This window comes from Bacillus rossius, chromosome 3 (genome assembly GCF_032445375.1).
Source record: "Bacillus rossius redtenbacheri isolate Brsri chromosome 3, Brsri_v3, whole genome shotgun sequence".
Taxonomy (NCBI): Eukaryota; Metazoa; Arthropoda; class Insecta; order Phasmatodea; family Bacillidae; genus Bacillus; species Bacillus rossius.
The window spans coordinates 84,855,252-84,877,457 of NC_086332.1; the positions used below are offsets into that span (position 1 = coordinate 84,855,252).

General features: G+C 37.8%; 1 protein-coding gene across 5 annotated transcripts in view; it reads right to left on the reverse strand.

The window, feature by feature from the left end:
* Nucleotides 1-2,754: 2,754 nt before the first annotated feature.
* LOC134530997 (uncharacterized) overlaps nucleotides 2,755-22,206 on the reverse strand; it is a 291,668-nt gene continuing 272,216 nt past the window's right edge. For all 5 annotated transcript variants that reach the window (XM_063366412.1, XM_063366415.1, XM_063366413.1 and 2 more), the window contains one exon: nucleotides 2,755-15,997. In XM_063366412.1, coding sequence (XP_063222482.1) covers nucleotides 15,262-15,997 — 736 coding nt within the window. In that variant the 3' untranslated portion in view covers nucleotides 2,755-15,261. The remainder of the gene's footprint in view (nucleotides 15,998-22,206) is intronic.

The following is a 22,206-nucleotide window of genomic DNA, read 5'->3' on the forward strand; positions in this document are numbered from 1 at the left end:
TTACGTGGCTTCACAGAATATATACTAGTATTATTGTCAATACGAAACAGGAACTAATTTTAGAACTGGCAAACAAAAACATTAATGCAATGATCCATGTGTCAGCACAGCCACAACAAGCTTAAGCCTGCGTTCTTTTAGCTGGATTGTCCCACACTAAATAGTGAGCCCTGGACAATGCACATGTCTGTTGAGATTGTTTGAAAAAGTTCACAATATCAATTAGGCTTTAAGATCTTGGAGACACAGTGGTAAAGACTGTGTTGGGCACTCCCAAAATGGGCTCTGCTTGTTTCAAAATTCAGGATACAGCCAGGGCTGGCACAGGATAATTTGTTCACCCATCTGTCCTGATGCTAAACAGGTTTGGGATTTTCCTGCTCTTGTCCCTATGGCTAGTGTGCTGCTTATATTTCCTGTGTTGGGTCTGCCAACAGGATTCTTGACGGGACTGGCTGGCTCCTCACTCTTTCGTCTTGCAATATAAAATCAGAGTGCTAAACATTATTGGCGGCGTTAGAATCTCGAAGGGCCATCACTTCCACCCCTCCTAGTTCTACTATGATTCTCGGTATAGTTGGATTGGCTCCACCAGATTCTAAATATACATTGTGGAGACACTTATTTTGGGTTTGGGTTGGTGGGTCCTGTTCCTCCCTGCCTGATCATTTCCCATACTTGGAAGGGATATTCTGTGGTCCCTGATTGGCCGTGTTTCTCAGAATTTTGATTCTGTCCTTGATTAGATCTTTGGGTTGGACAGTCCACATTATGATGGAACCCTGGGCAGTACCGGCACCATGGTGGCCTGTTCTGGAACATAGTTCCTGTGTTTCTTGGCTGCCCTGTGGTCTTTTATCTTCGACCCATATTTGCGGACTCTACTTTCACGAAATTAGGCTGATATCTCTCTAGGGCCCTTGCTCAAACCACTATTTCCTTACTATCCTTGACAAGGAGTGCTATTAAGCACAAGCGTATGCCCGGGTTTAACAGCTCTATCACATAAGGAATCCCTACCTCTTGGAGCTGCTCCAGGTAAAGTGTCTGCCTGCTATAAAATCTGTGGCTGAGATCTGATAACAGTTCTGTTCTTGCATATTCAGAGGTGCCACACCCTTAACCCAGCCTAGTTTGATATAAAATTGCCATAGGTTCCCCACCATGTGGCAGAACTCCCCTTTAATTGGGATTGGCTCAATAGTAGCCAATAGCAGTGCAGGTTGCCTGACTTCGTTAATTGTTTCTCTCATTGGTCAATGAAATATGTGGGATTATCCTGGGACCGGCCGGAAGCATCAAGTTTTCGAAGCTGGTATTCGTAGGTGGAATACTAACCCTCAGGGTCGGGGTGCGCACTTCCTACATGAGTTGCATTTAAATTTAGACCACATGATTGACATAAAAGGCGTTGGACATAAGTAGGCGCTAACAATATTTCTGAGATTCTCATCAGAGTTGCTGCTGACTTGCAGGAAGGCATATTTCAAACATTGACGGAACACACATGGGAATTGAAAATATTTTCTGATTAGTACTGAACTTCCTCGCGTATGGGTTGCATATTTTATACTGATTTTTAGTTTTTAGTGCGACTCTTCTGCGAATTTGTAACGTTGGGTAAAATTTTATTTATAATTGCGGTGTCTCTGGAGTATGTGTATAAATAACCCTCCTGGTTTGGTTTTTAATAAATATGATACGAGTAAGTATAAATTGTTTGGTTAAAATATCTGAGCAGTGAGTGAAAAGCACTATGAATGGCGCCATTGTGCTACGTCTACCCAGCTGCAGAGCCAGTCCAGCCATAGCTGGCGTAGGCGAGTAATGTGACTTTATGGGCTGGCATTTGGCTGGAGGGGAAATCTAAAAATAAACCAGCGAGTTTGAGTGTGTGATTTCTGTAACTGCGTGAAGCCATGTAGCGGTGTTCTCCCTCACTCCCTCCCTTCCTTCCACCCCATCACTTGTAAATGTAGTGAACTGGCACAATCTCCACATGTATATTTAGACAGGTTTTTAAGACGCAACTGTGACCCCAACATATATTTTTTTTGCGTGAGCATCCTCAGCTTTCAAATGCAACATTCCATGACAATAACTACAGCCATCATTGGTTAGGGCACTTCAAAGCCCGGCTGGCTTTTTACGTTCTTCAGCTCCCTCATGAACATCTGGCTGACTGTAACACACTTGCTATTTTTTTATAAAAGAAACTAAGGAAGGGTAGTTTGTTGCCTTTTTTTCCTATTCTGGAAGAGTACTGGTTTAAAAAATTACAATAGCTGGGAAGGGATACATGGCTGTCTTTTGTTACTAGGAGGGGTCGTAAATCAATAGGGAAGAGGCTCAGAAAACTGGGCTGGCCTCACTCTCTTCTACACAGTAATAAAGTAGTACAGAAAGAAGAGAAAAAGAGGTTCCAGGGTTAACACCAGGGCCATATTTCTTAAACACCTAAAGTTGAGATAAGGAACAAAATTTGTACTCTACTGTAGACAGATATGTGGTGCGACTCTTACTTGAGGGCCACCCTTACAGCAAAAAAGTTGTATTTCTATGATCCAAATCATAGCTACGACCCATACACAGGGGCAACTCTTCTGCGGGTACATACAGTAATATTTTGCCTTCTTTTTTTCTTTATGTTTAAAGTTACGGAAATGCAATATTCATTGGCATGCACTGAAATTAAAAATTCACAAAGACGAAACAGAATCTATGACTGTCTACTCAAATCATGCTCACTGGCATCGTTACTTCAAAACACCACAAATCAACCAGTGTTACTTCAAGGATGGGTGTAATTTTAACTACTTAGATTTAAATTCTACAGTACATCAACATGTGAAGATTATAAGTATGGAGACACGGATAAACACAAGCTCAAGGTAGACTATTCATTCTAATTTTACTTCTCCCCATCTTTCTTTATGTAACAGCAGCAGAGTACGTACTGCACAAAATGTATATTAGGTTATGATAGTGAATAAATTCAAAAGATGTGACAGTTCTCCATAATTTGAGACAACACTGAAATGGTTTATTCAAGCGATAACAAATTTTTTTTGAATATAAAGTAATATAATTCATAAATTTCTTAGAGCAGGCTAACATAGTATTTTCTGATGTTAAGCTGATAACTCAAATAATAAGTCTTTCCTCTTCATCACAGATTAATTACATACATACATACATTTTTAAATAAACATACATACTAACATCAATATGGCACTCTTATGTATAAAATTCTAGCAGAATTTTCAACAGTCATATGCAATAGGACCTATATTATTGTATTTAAAGTCATATATTTTATTTATGTACATACAGTTACAAACAGTAGCAAGTAATTAAACATAAAATTTCAGGGTTGCTACAGGTGAAGAAAACCAGGAAAAGTCAGGGAACACAAGACACAGTTATGGATATATTTTATGTAAAAAATAATATTTTGGTGTAGTGTGTTCACAAGAAATATTAAGGCGTAAAACTTATGATTAGTGAATATTAGGCTAATGATAATTTCTTTGTCTTCTTCGGCCCCTCCTATTTTTGTTTTGTCAAAAACTGCTTGCTCAAGGCTTGCCTCACCTCCCTTGTTGCTACTGGCTATTTGTTTGTAATGAGTGCTTTATTTGTTGTGTACTGAGATTGTTTTTCCTTTATTAGGTAGATTTCAAAGAAACACCATGTATTGTAGCTGTTACCATGATGCAAATTTCGGAAATTTTTTACACAGTTTTTAATTTCATGATCCATAGACCCCAAAATATATATCTTTATCACAATTTTGTAGACACAATAACTGTCACAATTTTTCACAAATCACTTCCAAACTGATAAATAAGTCTAGTAATGGAAAATCTAGATCGATTTCGTTAATGGGCAATATCCGACCAAAGGGGTAGAAATGGGGAGGGTTTTTTGAAAAACAGAAAAATCACTTAGCTCCCATAATATGGAAAATATCACAACCATTTGAATGTATTATAACTTATAGGAGTAATGCCAAAATCTATTATCTGAATAAGATTTTGATACAAACCAACCATAACTGCAAGGTGTTGAAAAAATAAGGGTTGAAAAATCATAACTCCCTTCATAGGAACAAAATCGAATTTGTGCAAATTTGTTATTAATCTTATATCTAAAAATTAAGTCTGAAACAATTTTCCATAATACAAACCATTATTGCAATGGGTGGAAACAACATGGGTAGAAAGACAAAATTTCATTACTCTTTTAAATAGATATAATATCAAATCCATTATAATTTATTGTAAAATGCCTAAACTTTATCTAAAAACTTTGGCTGGAACAATTTCGGATTAAACTAACTATTACCGTTATCACATGGATTGAAAAAAAAAACTTTCTTAGTATCAAATTCATCGGAATTTATTAATAATCATCTTAATGTTACCTTAAACCTATGGCCAAAAAAATTTATACGACAACATATTAGTGCAATTGATGAAAAATAGTGTTTGAAGATCAAAAACAACATACGTAGCATAATATGAAATCTGTTAAGACATTCAATGCTGCATGCGTTAAGTAAAAAACATTCAAAATATTTTCGCTTAATGGAATATGTGAACATGTAAAATCGATCTTATTTGAATATTGTCGAACATGTAGGATGTTATATTGGCTACATTAAGCTCTTAAAATGTTCAGGAGTTTATAGAAGTTTCTAAAATATTTCCAGAAGAAATAGGTACTTCGAAATCTACCTGTACGAAATCAGTCTGTAGACTGTGCCGAAAGGGATTTTTTTTGTACTGAAGATAATTTTGTGCATTACTGGAAATATGTGAATAATTAGACAATGTAAGTAAAGCTTACATTAAGTTATTTTGTGAATGTATTCTTTTTCTATCTATTATCAGCACTCAAGGCTCAGCACTTGCCACACTGGTTATCTTTTCTTGTAATAAGCTAAATATTTAGGTACAATAGCTCTTTTGCATTTGATTTTAGATTTGAAATTTTGTCACCAGATATTTACTAAAGGTTATTTGCAAACTAAAATATCACACTAGTAGTCTTTATTGTGAACACTTGAGAAATATGTTACCGGTATTAGGTAACAAGTAAATGTATAAGGACAGCATAAAATTTTGAAGAGTTCAGATATTACTTATCACTAATGTTAAACTGAAAGCCTGTGAACCAAAGTGTATTTTGAAGAAATACGTTCTGAAGTTTCCAGTTTTGTATTAAATAAGGCTGTTCCGATACCGATACATGTATCGGTTATCGGCCGATATTAAGGTCATAGCCGATTCAAAGTAATCAGTAGTAGTATCGGTGCAGATATTTTATTTGCAATTTCACGTTCAAGCCATAAATACTGATACCACTTAACCTCACAAAGAATTTCTCATGTTTCAGAAACAAATCCCCATAATTAAACAATAAACAACATACAAACAAGATAGGAATTTTTTTTCAGGTTAGGGCATTGCTTACATAAAGTAAAAAAATCCAGATATTTGATGTTACAGTAATTGAGAGGACTGAAACCAACAGTAATTTATTGGTTCAGTGCATATTAAGCCCATGGAAATTAACGAAAAGGTACATTATCTTTATTTACCAAGACCGACACATAACCTCTCAATCACAATTCTGTAAATACACAACATACTGTATTTTATATAAAGTTTTACATAAAGTAAAAAAATCCAGATATTTGATGTTACAGTAATTGAGAGGACTGAAACCAACAGTAATTTATTGGTTCAGTGCATATTAAGCCCATGGAAATTAACGAAAAGGTACATTATCTTTATTTACCAAGACCGACACATAACCTCTCAATCACAATTCTGTAAATACACAACATACTGTATTTTATTGTGTACGGCTGCCTTTTTTTTCTCCTAATTTCCACACGAATACTTATGATTCGGCTATCTACGCACTTGTTAAAAGAGAAAAAAATGTTTTTCAGGGACAAGAAAATACGTATTCCATCACTGTTGTGGTGGTGTCGCCATTTATCAAGGGTGTTTAGAAAGATGTACCAATACTCCTTGGTATACATACCAGTTTTCAGGGTGTGTTACCAAGATACTCTTGACTTGGGGGTTAGTGTGATCATAGGTACAATACGCAAATAGTTTTTCATTGTATTTATTTTTCGTGTCAAATTTTGAACAAAGATGTCTTCTGTTTGGAATGATTTTGACAAAGTGCCTGATAACATATCTAAGGCAAGATATTGTAAAAGTTTGGTTTCAAGAGGCGGGAAAGAGACAACAACTTTTAATACAACTAATCTCAAGAGGCATTTAGTGCACTGCCAGGGATACTCTAAGCACAAGCATGAAATAGCCACAGCTTCACACGAAAGGCAAGGTTGTACAAGTCATTCTTTTCAAGAAAAGTCGGATCTACCAAGCACCAGTTCCACAGAGATGGTGCAGCTTACTGTCTTTGATGCCTTTCAACGAAGTATTAATATTAAGTATGATAGTAAGGACCCACGAGCTCAAGAAATTAGCAAAACCATTGCTGAAATGTTGTGTTTGGATAGTTTGCCGTACAGTTTCGTTGAGAGTGAGGGTTTTAGAGCTTTAATGGCCAAAATATGCCCTAAGTACCAAGTGCCTGGGAGAAAATATTTTGCTACAAATTTAATTCCAAGCATGTATGAAGAGATTAAAACAAAAATATGTGTTCTTCTGGAAACAACAGAGCATGTTTGTGTTACGTCTGACATTTGGACATCAGTAGGAAGTCATGATTATGTTTCCATCACATGCCATTTTGTGCAACCTGACTTCGAGAAGTGCCATCTACTACTGGAAGTGATGCCATTTGAAGGGCCTAATCATTCTGCTGATTTGATTGCCAAAAATTGGTCGGCTGCTTTTGACAACTGGAACATTAAGGAAAAATTGAAAGTGGTTGTGACAGACAATTGCAAATGTGGTTGCAGCAGTGGCAAAATTACCACATTCCATTGTTCATGTCAACTGTACGGCTCACACACTTCAGTTGGTGAGTAGTTCGAGGTACAACCTGTGTCTGTGCTAAAACTCTGTAAACTAAAATTTTGTTCTGACCAGATACGTGGGTGACGTTTATTTATAAATTGTAATATTCACTGAGGAAGCCATACATTTTGATTCAAGTTTCACAACAAAGACAACATAATTATTTTCAGTTTTAAGAAAGTGTTTGATTTTAATCAGTGATTCTGCTGTAATTTTTGTAGGTTATCAACCAGTCATTGTTCAACCGTCCGAATGTAAGGAAAACATTAAAAGCTGCACGACAGCTGGTGGGGTTTTTCAAGCACTCAACTTCTGGTCTGAAATCATTGCATGAGGCACAAGACGACTTGGGTAGGAAGAGGAAAAACTTGATACAAGATGAGCCAACTCATTGGGATTCTACCTTTTTAATGTTGGAAAGACTAGTGGAACAAAGGGATCCCATTTCAGGTAAACCAATCATAATTAATAGATAATGTGGTTTGATACCTGCATGTTTGGAATAATTTACATTTCTCAAGTAATTTTCCACAACCAATAGATTTTTGAAAACATGACCATGGCATTGTTCTTTTGTACAATTTACTTCAAGCTTAAAATGGAATATTTGCAGCTTGTATTTTCTAATCCAGTTTAAAAATTTAAAATTAGTTGTAAAGAAATGTAAATAAACCAAAAACTGTTGGTATCGGATTCATCTTATACCTGTTTAATTTTTACGGTATTTTGAATGTTGTCGGCACATTCTTATTGATGTTTCAGTCGTTTCAAGTTTGCATCAGCAAGTAATCAATTTAAAAGCAACAGAGTGAGCACTGACAACTGAATTGGTTAGTAATCTGTCATATTTTGCCTAAGCCACCAAGACCATCAGCTCTAGAGATACATCACTAGGTGAAGTTTGGTCCCTTGTTGAAAGCACTTAAAGCCATGTTGAAAAGTCGTCAGGCAGAGATAAATGAGTGCCATGTCCCAGGCACAGTAATGAAAGGTCTGATCAATGATCTTTTGTCAGAATTAACCAGAAGATTTGACAAAATTGTGAATGATGAAACTTACATTTTGGCAACAGGTCTTGATCCAAGATTCAAGACTAGTTTGTTTGATGCTGGGACATCACAGAAGTTCAAAAATCTGGTTATACAGAAACTGCAAAGTTCTTTGGCTATGAAACTGAAGTGGCACTATGTAACGTTGATACAGATACTTCAGATGATGAAAAGAAAATGACGAATATACACCTTCTCTTGCAAAGGTATGTGGGGTTAGTTATTATGGTGTCAAAGGAGTTGTTTGTTATATGTTTGTGCCAGTAATTTTACTGTAGGTATTTTTTTTTTTTTTTTAAAAGATTATGTAGCAGCTTATCAGCTTACGAGCCGGAAACTCATATTTTGATGCACCACTGTCGTCAGAAAAAGAGATTGATCGTTACCTGAGCACACCACTCTGTTCACTCAAGCATTCACGTGCAGAGTACTGGAGATCATCTGACTTCAAACAAATGAAGGAACTAAGCAAATTCTATCTTGGAGTTCCTGCAGGATCAGTTTGTTCAGAGCAAATATTTTCTCAAGCAGGGTTGATTGTAAATGACCACAGGTCATCTCTGCTGCCAGATCATGTGAATCAGTTGATTTTTTTTGAAGTGTAATCTCAAGCACTCCTAAATACAGTTACTTTTCAGGAGAAAAATCAGAATTTGTTAATATGTAAATAAACTAAACACAATTGATTAAAAAATGTCTAGCATATTACAATTTAACATACATTTTACTTAAAATAATAACTCTTTGTAAGAAAACAAAAATTGAGGTATCGGTTTTGGTATCCGCAGTGGTATCGGAATCAGTGGTGTTATCGGAGTATTGGAATCGGTATCGGTATCGGAACAGCCCTAGTATTAAATGAAACTGCAATTGAGAAAGTGAGAATACAGAATACAGCAGTGGGTTGTGTACTGTAGGTTTTATGCAGTGACATTGTCCAGGGCTAGCCCACTTTAGCCCTTAACCTCCCTGGCTCTATTTACACGTGAGTGTGCAACGTGACAAGTGCTGGCATTTAAATAGCACATCACCGGCCCGGAAGAAGGTGGGAGTGATAACCGTTAACAGCAGTGCAATGTTCCCGTGAATACATTTAAATATAACTTGATAAATTGTTCTCTTTTAATTTCCAGGAGCTGTTTCTTTTCAGTCACAGCAGACTGACATTCAGAAACACACCCAGAGCAGCAATATTAATTGCCAAAAATATATATTTAAATATAGTTATTGTAAAGGGCTTTTTAATGTAACAAAATTTCATTTCATTATGTGAAGTGTTTTTATGTTTTGTAACAAAAGCATACTGAATCTAGTAACTCATAACTGTCATCGGCAAGGCGGGTAGAGACCTGAACAGTGGCCATTTACTGATTTATGGCCCAGTATTCAATCATCACCGCCCAAGATAGGAAGCGTCCGCACTCCGGGGTGTGGCATACATCAACAAACAGTTTACTCTGTGTGTATACCAGCACTCTGCATAGTTGTCGCTCTGGGTTGTGTATAATAACCTTAAAATGACAAACCGTACCAAACTATGTATGTCTATAAAAATTTACTTAGCTTTTACCCTTTGGTGTACTATTATTCTTACTACTATCATACACTAAACTAATTGACTAAACTAATTGATTATCACACTAATATTAATGTAGAAAATACATACAAAAAATACCTTGATTTGTTTGTATTAAATCCAAAACATCAAGGTACAAACAAAACAACATAACCAATTGTAACAATTTTACCACACGTCAACCATATGAATATCAAATAGAATATTATTCTGATCATCATAAAAATTAAAAACATATTCCAGAGATGGGTGACAAAATTTATAACTGTTTTACAATCCAAAATTACATACGACACATTATTAATCAAAAATTCTCTTCAGTTTGACCTTCAATAGTTATATGAGACAAGAAACACAATTTAAATATTCTCAGGGATAAAGTTGATAAAAAGTTATCTTTAAAATTGCAGACAACTAGTGTGCAGATAGTAGAATAAAATATCTAACATCGTGGGTATAACAAAAAAAAATTTAATAAGCCATTAAAGTTATCAGATGTCAGTAAGCTATAATCATTAATAAATGATGCTTTACGTTACTGTGAGAAATAAAAAACAATTTAAAACACACTAGATAGTGTCCAACATGGCTTAACGATTCAGTATTACAATTCTTGAAAGTGAAATATAAAATCTGTAAAAACTTATGTTCCTGCGTGTCTTCCAACACAATTTATTATTAAACATCACTAGAGACTTGTATAAATATGATCTATCAGAAATTGGCCTATTCCACTGAAATTTGACGAAATATACAGATTTTGTATGAGTCAATGTCCATCATGGACTATTGTCTTTCTCGTACTCTCAACCTTCTTGTTCGTGAAAACAATAAATAATTAAAAAGTGTATCTTAATATACCTATATTCAAAAGTTGTGCCTTCCAGGCTCATACCCAAATAGTGCGCTAAATTATGAATGAGATTAAAAACCTTGAGAGCAAAAACCAAATAAATATTATGAAAACGTACAGTTCGAGTTTTAAATGTACATATTTCCTTATTTTAGCTGTAAAATAATATGACATAATGTTACGGAAGATTAATGCAAGGATGGTATTACATTCAGAATCCAAAAGAGAACACAGACATTTCAGTGTTATAAGTGATAGTAAGACTATGGTCATAGTAAAATAAACTGAAAGATTAATCTTATATATAAAATTCTTGTGTCACAGTGTTAGTCACCATACTCCTCCAGAACGGCTTGACCGATTTTTATCAAATTTTATATGCATATTCAGTAGGTCTGAGAATCGGCTACTATCTATTTTTCATACCCCTAAGTGATAAGGGTTGTCCACCCCTAACATTATTTTTTTAAATTTTTTTTATAATGCGACATTAAAAAATACATACAAACATAAATTTTCACCCTTCTATCACCAACCCCTAATTTTTAATAGAATTTTATATTTTTCAACCCCGGTCGATAGCTGATCAATTAACACTTGATCAACTTTCACCGCCTACAGCGAGCTCATTACCTGGATTAACACATAGACCACATATTAATATGAAATTCCATCCCTAAGGGAGTGAAAAAGTGATAATTTCATAGGTATATAAAATCATATAGGTCATACACACACAAATAGTGAGTGAGTGTCATTTCTCTATGTCTGCCCCACGATCATACACATAGTAAGGTCTGGCAAATTCATATTTTTCTCCTTGGTGAGACCAGCCCGTTTAGTGGAGCTTGCAGCGGCTAGCAAAATAAAGGCGCTCATAACAGTTTTGTTCTTAACTTCGTCAATAGATAGAGTTAGTAGCCTTGAATTTTAAACGCACCATCATTTGATGTGTTTGTCATCTCTTTAATTTTCGTTTGTTTGTGCCGTATGCGTTCCTATACCATTCATCCAATTGCGATGAAATTTTGGTGAGTTGTTATGCGCATGCCCGTGAAGGTTTCTGAGACGGTATAACTATTTTGCAATAGTTGGAGTATAAATCGTTTTAAAAAATGTGTTTATTTCATATTATATAGCGGCACTTCGTCTGTTTTTGTTGTATAAGTGCGCACGCATGAGACAATTTATGTAATAATAAAAGAGAGACAGAGATAGAGTGATATATGTATAGAGTGAGATAGAGAGAGACAGAGAGATAAGTAGAGATAGAGCAAGGTATAGAGAATGACATGGGTTAGATAAAGATATATATAGATGTATAGAGCTATATAGAGATTTATATATAGAAGAGAGAGATAGTGGGAGTTATATATATATATATATGTGATTTGTATATGTGTAACTACTTCAAACATATTACAAAACAAAACTGAATGAGGCATGCAATGCATGCCGAGCATTAGATAGATAATGGAATCTTTTCAATATTAGTACTTCTTATTTTTAAGCTTTTTTTCATAGTGCTTTATAGAGTCTAGACTACATACAGACCAGCAATTTTTAGATATATACAGGTAAATAACTATACACTGACAGGACGTCTGTCGGGATCTGAAAGTGATATAAATTATTTTGCACACTTGACATTCAAATTGAGAAGATAATTACTAACTACATCTGATTTCGAAAAAGGTCCCCTTCACCCTGTGTTCAGCCCGGGCAACGCCGGGTACTGCAGCTAGTAATATATATATTGCTTGCCATCACCAATTAAGTTACTTCTGTAGTTTAATTTTAATGTTCTAATCACTATCACTATCCTTGAGAACTGTCTCAGTAGGCACACTTCTTTAACTAATTAATTTAAACTTTTTTTTTTAAGAATCTTTTGAAACTACCACGTGGGGAATTTGTCAGCCTCAAGGGTCAGACCACAACTATACCGATTCGTGCCGCGAAGCTTTCCTACAGTTATAGGAGACATGGAAGCTGCATGCAAGGAACAATGATAGTAACTCGTGTTACCAGTGGGACGTGTTCAGTTTCTGGTATCAGGCCATGTGGGACGTTTCTAAGATCCCATTCAGTGTGTAAGCATGTCCGTCGCTCAGGGCAAACCACGTCTGTAAGGGTTGAGGAAGTCTTAAGACGGGCCACATCAGGACCCTGTTAAGGAGTTCCCGCCGGGTCCGTGTGCCCAGTAAACATGTGGTAGCGCCCAGACGCACACTATCTGTGTGCATGTGAAGGACGTGAATGGTCCTATCACATCAGAAATAGAGTACCTTTTTTATACTTCATATAAGCATCAAGATGTCTAAGAAAAGTTTTTTTTAAAGCATAGTTGGTCTAAAGATCCACAGTTAAAAAATATGAATGCTAAATAATAATAATAATAATAATAAAAAAAAATAATAAAAATAAAAGCTTACTGCAGCTTATGCAATATAACTATTTATACCAGCAGCAATTGGAACAAAGAAAAGCCTTACCAGCAACTAAAATATTGTCATGATTTTCACCTCATATATAAGTTTATTTTAAAGAAGAAACAAAAAATTCTGTCACGTAAGCCTGCTAATCACAATGTCATGGGGGAACTTTAACACAGACCTATAATTCCGGATAGCTCGAATGGCAGATAGAAAAAAAAAGCTAAATATGTACTTATGAGCATAGGGATCACCTTTATTTATTGTCATATACTGATTGTGATTAATCTAGGTTAAATAATAATAGACTAGATTGACTTTTACAGTGACTTAGCTTAACTTATTTTCTTTTGTTTTAAGAGAACTTTTACCATAGACTTTTTATTTGCAAACTTTTTTTTTGTTTTGATTTTAGTATTAGCAAAACATTTTATAAAATGTACATGCGTTGTCTCTTCTTTATCCAACAAATTGTTGCGTGTGCTCCGCATACGCACATCAAGATGTGTCGCGCGGCGCCATACCGCGCGCCGATGCAACCAGCACAAGCCAAGTATTCGCGCGCTGCGCGCATGACGTTCGGAGCAGCTCGGGAGCCCTCGGGGAGGCTCGTTTTGGCGGGCTGCCAACCGGACATCGCCGAAGGCGCCTGTTCCGGTTGCCCCGACCGAGAACAATCTGCCATGTTCGATACTAGCAGTTCGCAGAGTATAAAAGGGGTCCCATTTTCCGCTGAGGGAGGAGACTCGTCGCGACCACCAGCGACACCAGCCGGAGGCCTTGCTGGCCTTCCCTGCCGAAGGAAGCTACACTGTCAACATGTCTCGCTGGTCTGCCGTCACGCTGCCCGTCGGAAGAAACTACCACTTGGTAAAGTACTGTTTCGTCGTAGACACCTATAGACCGAGTGGGTAGAAAACTTAGAGTGAGAAGAGGGGCAGTGGTGACGGAGGCAAGGCTTGGAGATGGCGGTGTGAACTTGTGAGTCCCGATGAAAGACTTTACATCTGACTGGACACACAACACTTAGGTGCGAATCCCGGCAGCGACACGTGAAGAATAATGCCAGTCCCCACACCGACGAGCATTTCTCCCGCTACTATAGTTTGGGGAGATAGTCAATGGTAACCCCTGCATCGACGAATAAGAACTTGCCCGCAGAAATACGTGTCGACAAGAGTAATCTAAGTTGACGACTAGTTATATTAATAATTAGAGGTCCGCGTACCCTCGTGAAAACATGTATAGTGTTCCTTTTTGTATTAGTCATGTTGTGTATAAATAGCATGTTAGTTAAATGATATTAATGATTATGGTGATGTTTGCTAACTTGCGCATTGACAGAGGTGTGTCGCGTAATATTCAATAAGTCGAAGGGTCTTGTTATATACTTTGATTTGCACTCTGGAAATTTATGTACGTTAATTGCTTGTAACTTAGCTTTTGTTTTGACGGTGTACCCAGCGCCAAGCGCGGTGCCAAGTATGAGAGCACGGGCAATTGTGAAGTGTATTTGTTAAGCTGCATTCACGTGTCTCACGTTGCAATAATTCCTAAACGTTTCTGTTCGCAGACTTTTGCATCAGAGCCTCGCCGCAAATATCAACTGTGTACATTTTTGTCATTAATGAAGTTGTAATGAATAATTTAATGTATAAGCGATAATAAATGTGTTGTTACCATAGAGTTGTAATACCTTTAGATGACATTTCGCCAAACTCTGTTCCATTCCTACTCCTTGTTCCCCTCGAGTGTTTAACACGAGAGGCTACAAAATACTTAGAAAACTTATGACATAATGTAATAATCATTTTTGTAAGGTTTTTTTTTTAAATTTGATTATTTTATCTGTTCTAGATCTGCTACTTTAACCAGTGTTTAACTAAAATTTTAATTTTCATAGAAATACATTCAATAATTAAGTTAACTGGAAAACAGTGTAAGAAAATAATAAATGCCATGTATATAATTTTCACACCACTCTTGAATTTTTAAACAGAAGAAAGTCCATACCAAAATTAAAATTTTACGCCTTTTCTCGATTTTACAGTAGTGAAATACTTTTAAAGATCAAGTAATATATCATGTTTAAAATAAAATAATTGTTAATTATTGAATATTGTAAATGCCTCTAAAGACAATTCAGGAAAATGGTTGAACTCAGGGAAAATTCAGTAAATATTTGGAATCTCTGTAGCAGCCCTGAATTAAAAAAATATCTCAATGAATGCAAAATAAACTACAAAACTGCACATATGCAATGTAGGTTTACAACCATGAATTTTTTAGTCACACAAACTAAATTGTGCAAAATATACCTTACCTTCCACAATGATTTTTATTCTGTCGGTAATTGAACTGAACTCTGTACCAGGTGAGACTCGGAGTTACAATGTACCCGAGATCCTGTCCTTCGCGAACAAAATGGCAGTGTACTTTCCAAATGTAGTCCTGCAACTTGGGATGATGTAACCTGCAGCATATGCGAGACCCGCTCTTCTACTGGTAATGAGTAGCTACGCAATTTGCGAGCTTTTGCAGTCTTTGATGACACTCTCGAGTGCACTTCTAAGGGTACGAACGATGGTTCTGGACGCACTTGAACATCAAAGCGACCCTCTTCAGACAATGATTCAGCACTCAGCATCGGTGCCACCGGCTCTTCAGCCTGCGATAAATGGGAAGCTGCCTCGAAAGAAGAATCCAGACAAGATTCTCCAGACTGCGCTGCACTAACTAACAGCGACCAGGACGGAGACTGTGACCTCTGCGACTCTGCCTCTAATGAAGTGTCCAAACATGTGTCAGGAGGAGTGGGCAACAACAATGATGGAGGTTGGGATTCCATCACATGTGCTGAATCAGCCACTGATTCTTCTACCACTTCTGTCTGCAACTGCTTAGATGGTGGTTGTGCCTCCGTGGTTACAGCATCCAATGGAAGCTCCTCTTGTGTATCCTGTGGGGAAGGTACGGAGCTGGCGACGTCCAGCTGGGAGGATGTACCAAACTGTGGCTGCTTCAGTTGATTTTGGATTTCTTCAATGATTTTTGAAGCCTTCCTTTCAAAGTCCCTGCAAGTAATATAATATTACTTAAACAAAGTTACAGAGCAAATAAGTCCTTACACATTTCTGAATTTGTTCGAATATGAAGTCGACCTCAAAGTAGAAGAAACTATAAAAATGTAAAAACTATACTAATGTTAAATTGTTGAATGAAAAATAAAATTTAAGAAATCTGTGAGTTTCGTAATTCAATTAATTTTTATCTTTACGCTAATGATAAACACTGAACCTGTGCTGCTTATATGTTATTTGTATGCTTAACTTGCCAAAATAATACTAAAAAAATATACTTTTACAGCTAAATTTTCTTTTTTATTATTATAGATAAGGTAGAGACCTTAGCAGGTTTTATCAGCTTTTTATCTGTATACATAATTGAGTTCATAATTACAGCAGCAAAATATTCAACAGTATGATGATTATACGCAACTTGCCTTTCCCAATTATTCATTCTACTTTTAAATACAATGTTTTTCAGTACACCAGTACATCAGGTGATTCTGTAGGTCCAAGGCCATTGTGACATAATTCAGAATTTGTATTTTGTAATCTTAAATATTTTATAGTAATTTCTGATATTTACTTATTTTTATTGTTTGCATGTTGTTTTATTGATTGAATACGCAATCATATTTTTACGAACTTGGCAGGCAAGACCACGACGCGTGCCAGGTACCTGAGCAGCCTGGTGGCCCAGCACGGCCACATTCGCATACTTTTTGGAATTAGGACGGCCTGGCCTCGCCACCCCTATGCCCTCCTTCCTTGGCGGTTTCAACTATCCCTTAGCGCCCTGGGAATTCTGCAGGCTTATTAAGGCTGCCACGTGAAGTGACATGAATAACGCATCGCTGTTCTGGATGCTTTGAGATTTGGGTCGGCCTGTGATGATGTGACACATCACAATTACTCCAGTTTGTTCTAGAAATACGGCTAATGGGTTTAAAGCTGCGATGTCTGCCTCCGCAGAAGTTCAGAAAGTGCGAGTTGAGTGAAATACAAGTTCGGCAAGCGGTGCAAACTCAAAGTGATGGGACCATGCGTGTGTGACCGAGTGGCGCGAAATGTACTTAGTAATTTGTGAACAGGCATTAAGTGTGGTGATTTAATTAGTAGGTAGTGTAAATATTAGAAGAAAATAAAACTGTTTAAAATTAATTGGGCTATCCTTACAAACCCATTTTCCCCAACTCATAACATTTGGTTTAGAATTGGAATAGGATTTTAGAATTAATTTTCAGAGAATTGAAAAAAAAATGTAAAGAATATTAGAATTTAGCTTTCGAGATTGATATATGGTTAGGAACTGTAGTTAGTTTTGAGTGTAGTTGTAGTAAAGTAAGTGTTAGTTTTGAGTAGAAGTTTAGGTTAGCTCGTAGGTGAAATTATAGTGGTAGTGAATAAATTAAAAGTGTATATGGACAAGGAAGATGGCTACAGATGAACTTAAGAGTGTAATGACTCTGTAGCAGAGTTGAAAAATGATATGAAGGAAATGAAGAATAAAAAGGATAGCAAACAGGTGGAAATGAAGAATGCCATGAAGACCAATATTGAAGACATGAAGAACCAAGAGGACAATAGGAAGGGTCAGGAAGAAGAAGAAGATGGATGAAAACGGTATTCAGTTGGAAGGGAAAATGCAGTGTTTGGAACAGCATATATTAGAACATAAAGGATGCAATGGCTAGCTCAACTCAACGAGGCTACCGAAAAGTGAGTAGCAGCTGTAACTGAAGAATGCCGAAGAATGATCAAGGAAGCTACAGCTGCTACAAAACAGAGGAGTTCTTCCAGATAAGTAATGTGAAAGGCGCTGCAAACGGCCACCCAAAAAATCAAGCCACCCACCTTTGATGGTCAATTGTCGTGAGCTGTCTAAAGCAAAAAGTCCGAGGCAGCTGCTGAAGTGAATGGCTAGGGTGAGAAAGATAAGGTTACAGCACTTGTCCTGGACCTGCGAGGATCTCCTCTTGAGCTACTTCAGAACATACCAGTTCTGGAGCAGAAGAACTATGCTATACTAGTAGAAGCTCTTGAGTTGAGATATGGCGACAGACACACAGGGGAAGTGTATAGTACGGCTCTCAAGACACATCAACAGTGATTCTCGGAAATCTTCCAGAAATTCGAACCTGACATTGAGCGACTCGTGCACCTCGCCTACAAGAAACATGAGCATCAGGGCAAGGCAGGCTGTGACAGAACCTTACCACAAAGTGAATGGTAGCTCAAGTACTAATGAAGACGTTATCCTCGGGTCAATAAGAAAGCTTTTGAATGGGTCAAAGTTTAAAAGAACAAGAGGTCGTCATGGTGCTTTGCATGACAAGAACGGAAGCTTGTCCAGTGTGACAGCCGGAATCAGGGTAGGAAACCCAAGAGAGAAGGATAATGCTGTGATAACAAGACTGGACAAGAGAAGAGTCTACTGGTTCGAAGAACAAGAGATCGCCCATAGTGCTTTGCATTTTGGGAAAGGTGGCATGTCCATGGTGACTTCCTGAATCATGGGAGGAAACCAAAAGGAGCAGGAAGTTGCCTATAGTGTTTTGCCTGCCAGGGACAAGGACATGTTCAGTGGAGATGCCCGGAACATGAACTTGCCCTGCAGGGCTGCCTGATGGAAATGGAGAGGCCACTGTAGCAAATGCGGAAGAGAGAGGTCCGTGGTTATTGTAAGTTGAAGGACAGCTGCGATGTTACATCTGCCAAAAAGTGGGCCATATCCAGTACAGTTGCTAGATGCGCAGGATGGATTCGTAGAATGGTCAATGACAGCACATTGTTATCTGTTTGGGACGAAAAGGTTTAAGGTGGGGGCAGTGTTATGAACATGGGAGGCAAGGCTGTGATGCGTGCTAGGTACCTGAGTGGCCTGGCGGTCCCGAATGGCCATATTCGCATACCTTTGAAGATTAGGGCGGCCCAGCCTCGCCACTCCCATGGCCCCGCAACCTTTCCACGGCACTCACATATATCCCTGAGTGGCCTGGGAATTCAGCGGGCTTACATTGACCCCCGTTTGGAATAGCGTGAATAACACGCTGCTGTTCTAGATGCTTTCAGTGTCCGGTTGGCCCAGGATGACGCGACAATCACAATCATCCCAGTCAGTTCCAGAAAGACGGCCAATGTGTATAAAAGTGGCAATGGCAGCTTCCGCAGGAGTTCTAAAAGTGCTAGTTGAGTGAAGTGCAAGTTCAGCGAATAGGGCGTGAACCCCTCCTTTGCAAGCGGTGGAGCGATGGGACTGCGTGTGTGACCTAGTGGCACGAGATTTTGTGTGTGGACAGGTGCAAGGTAAGAGGCGAACCACTGTTGAGCCTAGCTCTAGGAAGGAGTGTAAACTGTGGACTTGATAGATACTTAGTGATTTGTGAAAATACATTAAGTGTGGCGATTTAATTAGTAATGTAAATATTAGTAATACAAGATAGCCACACAAAATCTCAATGAAATTCCCTAATTTTTCTAGGTTTTTCCTGACCAGATTATAATTTTCTCTAACTCTTATTTTGCATATTTATGCTACTTTACTTTTAAAACTTAATCAGCCTTCTTTCTTTAAACTGCAAGTTTTCCACAGACAAATTAGTAAACAAAGCTTAAACTTAATTTAATTCAAAGTAGGGCAATATAAGTGTGATATTTATTTCCAGTTTTTTATTGTGCCATCAGCCGGCCTCTGTAGAGGGCCCGGAAAGTACCTGACAGGCGCTACAGGCATCGCGGTGCTGCTGTTGTCCAGGGAGGGGGGGGGGAGGCTGTAGGACACTAGGCCGTTGGTGATGGGTCGCGGGTACTCTGTCCTCGCGTGCCCCGCCAGGTACGTGGCTGGGAATCTACCCTGAAACTCCCTACTTGGCTGTGAGGCCGCTCAGCCGTGTGGAGGACGGAATGGTACGAAATAATCGTAGACGACACAGTTTATATTAAATTGACTTTAATCCACGGACTTCTCCGGTGTGGTACGCATGGGTATGCTGTACTCCCTACACATACACTACACGGTGGCAGAACCGCTACAAAAGCTATGATAATGTGCTATGCGGCGTCAGAGCCGTTGTACAATTACACTTAACACACGCTGATTACAAAACAAAACATGACACTAACATAACACTGTGAATTTTCCGCGGCAGTCTCGCGGGGACGTGATTACTAGTTCGCCGGAGACGGCCAGCGCCGAAAGTTAATTGTCTTAGGAGGGCTCAATGAGCGTGATCCTAAATTCTATTCTACACTTACGTGAGGTTGTAGCCGGCAGGCGTATACACGGTGATCTTAACGAAAACGAGTTGGCTGGAGTTGGCCAGTGCCGTAAATTGCGTGGTCCGCGACACGGTGCGGAATCACCAAGGAAACGGTCGAGATAAGCCCGGGTCCGTGAAATACACGCCGAGTCTACGTGAGCAACAATGAATTAAAAAGGTTTGGTTATTAAATCAAGTGCAGAGTGAACGATCGGTGGAACAAAATTGAAGGCTGCTCACGGGCACACGTCTTGACCCGGCGCGGAGTGGTTGGAGACTGCCGAACATGGCCGCCTCACAAGGGAGGGAAACTTTCACCTTCTTTGTGAGTCGGCACCAAAAACTTATATCAACTTAATATGCTCTATTATAAGCTAAAAACACGTTCCAGGTGCTCAATTAAAGGGTAGCACCTGGTAATTGGGTGCTTAAGGCTTAACAACTGTTTTATAGTATTTAATTATTTGAATTGTGGCATCAAGTTGGCGACAGTAAATTTATTAACATATTGTCTCACTGTGAACTGTTTTAGTTGGATTTCTCCTAATCTGACTCAATCATTGTCACGGGCACTTTAATTAAGGCCAGTGGCCGTGGTGACTGGTAATGAGGTTCGTTGTCTACTCCGTGTGTTCGGTGCTCGCACGGAGTAGCTACGACGCACTTATTTAATGCCTGTGAATTAATAATTGTGTCCTAATGTCTTGTTCCTTAATTGTTTTATGGGGTCGAGCCCCCGGGGTTTCGTGCCCTGAAGTTTATTTGAGTCTAGTGGGGACACGCCCGAGGCGCTCGCCTGACTCATTCCCGCTGGGCTAGGGGTGCACTCCGAAAACGGGATCTGGTACTCGCGGTGCGGAGCATGGGCTTAGAGGCCATGGTCGAGATGACGTCAATTGTCCATGCACAAAACTCACTGAGAGTAAAAACATCATGACATTATATAAGTAACCCCAAAGAATTGTAGCAGACAATAATTAAGTTATCAAAATGAAGATGCAGTAATTCTAAAGGAGAACCACTTTTCTGCAAAAATTATCTTAAAAATTCTAAAATGATTTATTTTAATACTTTCTGATATGTTTTTCAATTATTATCTAAGAGGGCATTGGATACAAGTAGTTTACCAGTAACTGACCATTTTAAAAGTCACCATGTTAGATTAACATCATTAAGAAACACTTTATAATGTGGATTGTTGTTAAGGTTAGGTTACCTACATTAGATTTACTTTTAAATTGTGTTAACTGTTGGTTATATTCATTAAAAACACTATAAAATAGTACAGATGTGTGGTTAGTTTAATTTAGCTACATTGTATTGGTAATTCATAACCAATTGTTCAAACAATCTCAGGATTTTTAATGTAACTGATAATTTTCACATCAGTGTTTGCAATATGTAACCTAACCTCACCACTTGTATCACAACACCCTATTAAAGAATGATTGTAAAACATTCAAGAAGTAAAAAAAATGCTATTTGAAGGTTATATATATATATATATATTACAGAAAAGTGGGTTTCCTTTAGAATTACAGGAATAAGCCTGGCATTCCTGATATCTAGAGCATAACCAAAAAATATGTGATTAGAATAAGCCTTACACCAAACTTAAACATAGAACTCAGAATCATATTTCAACTATCTATTATTTTTTATTCTGGACTTGCATAATCATTCCAAATGATAACATGCCTTAAAGGTTTCCTGTAAAAATAATAAAGCATTCTCGGTACTGTTGTATACATCTACCAGTTATTTTTTCCACACTATATTCTTACCGCAAGAATACTATTAAAAGTTTCAATACTTCCATTGAAATTCTTAAAGTAAATTGTAAGTACATGTCTTTACAGATATTGGGCAGAACATATATTATTTATGGATTAACTGTGGCTGATGTTTACCTTGAAGAGAGGAAAAAAAAAAAAAAAAAAAAAAGTCATGGATGAAAAA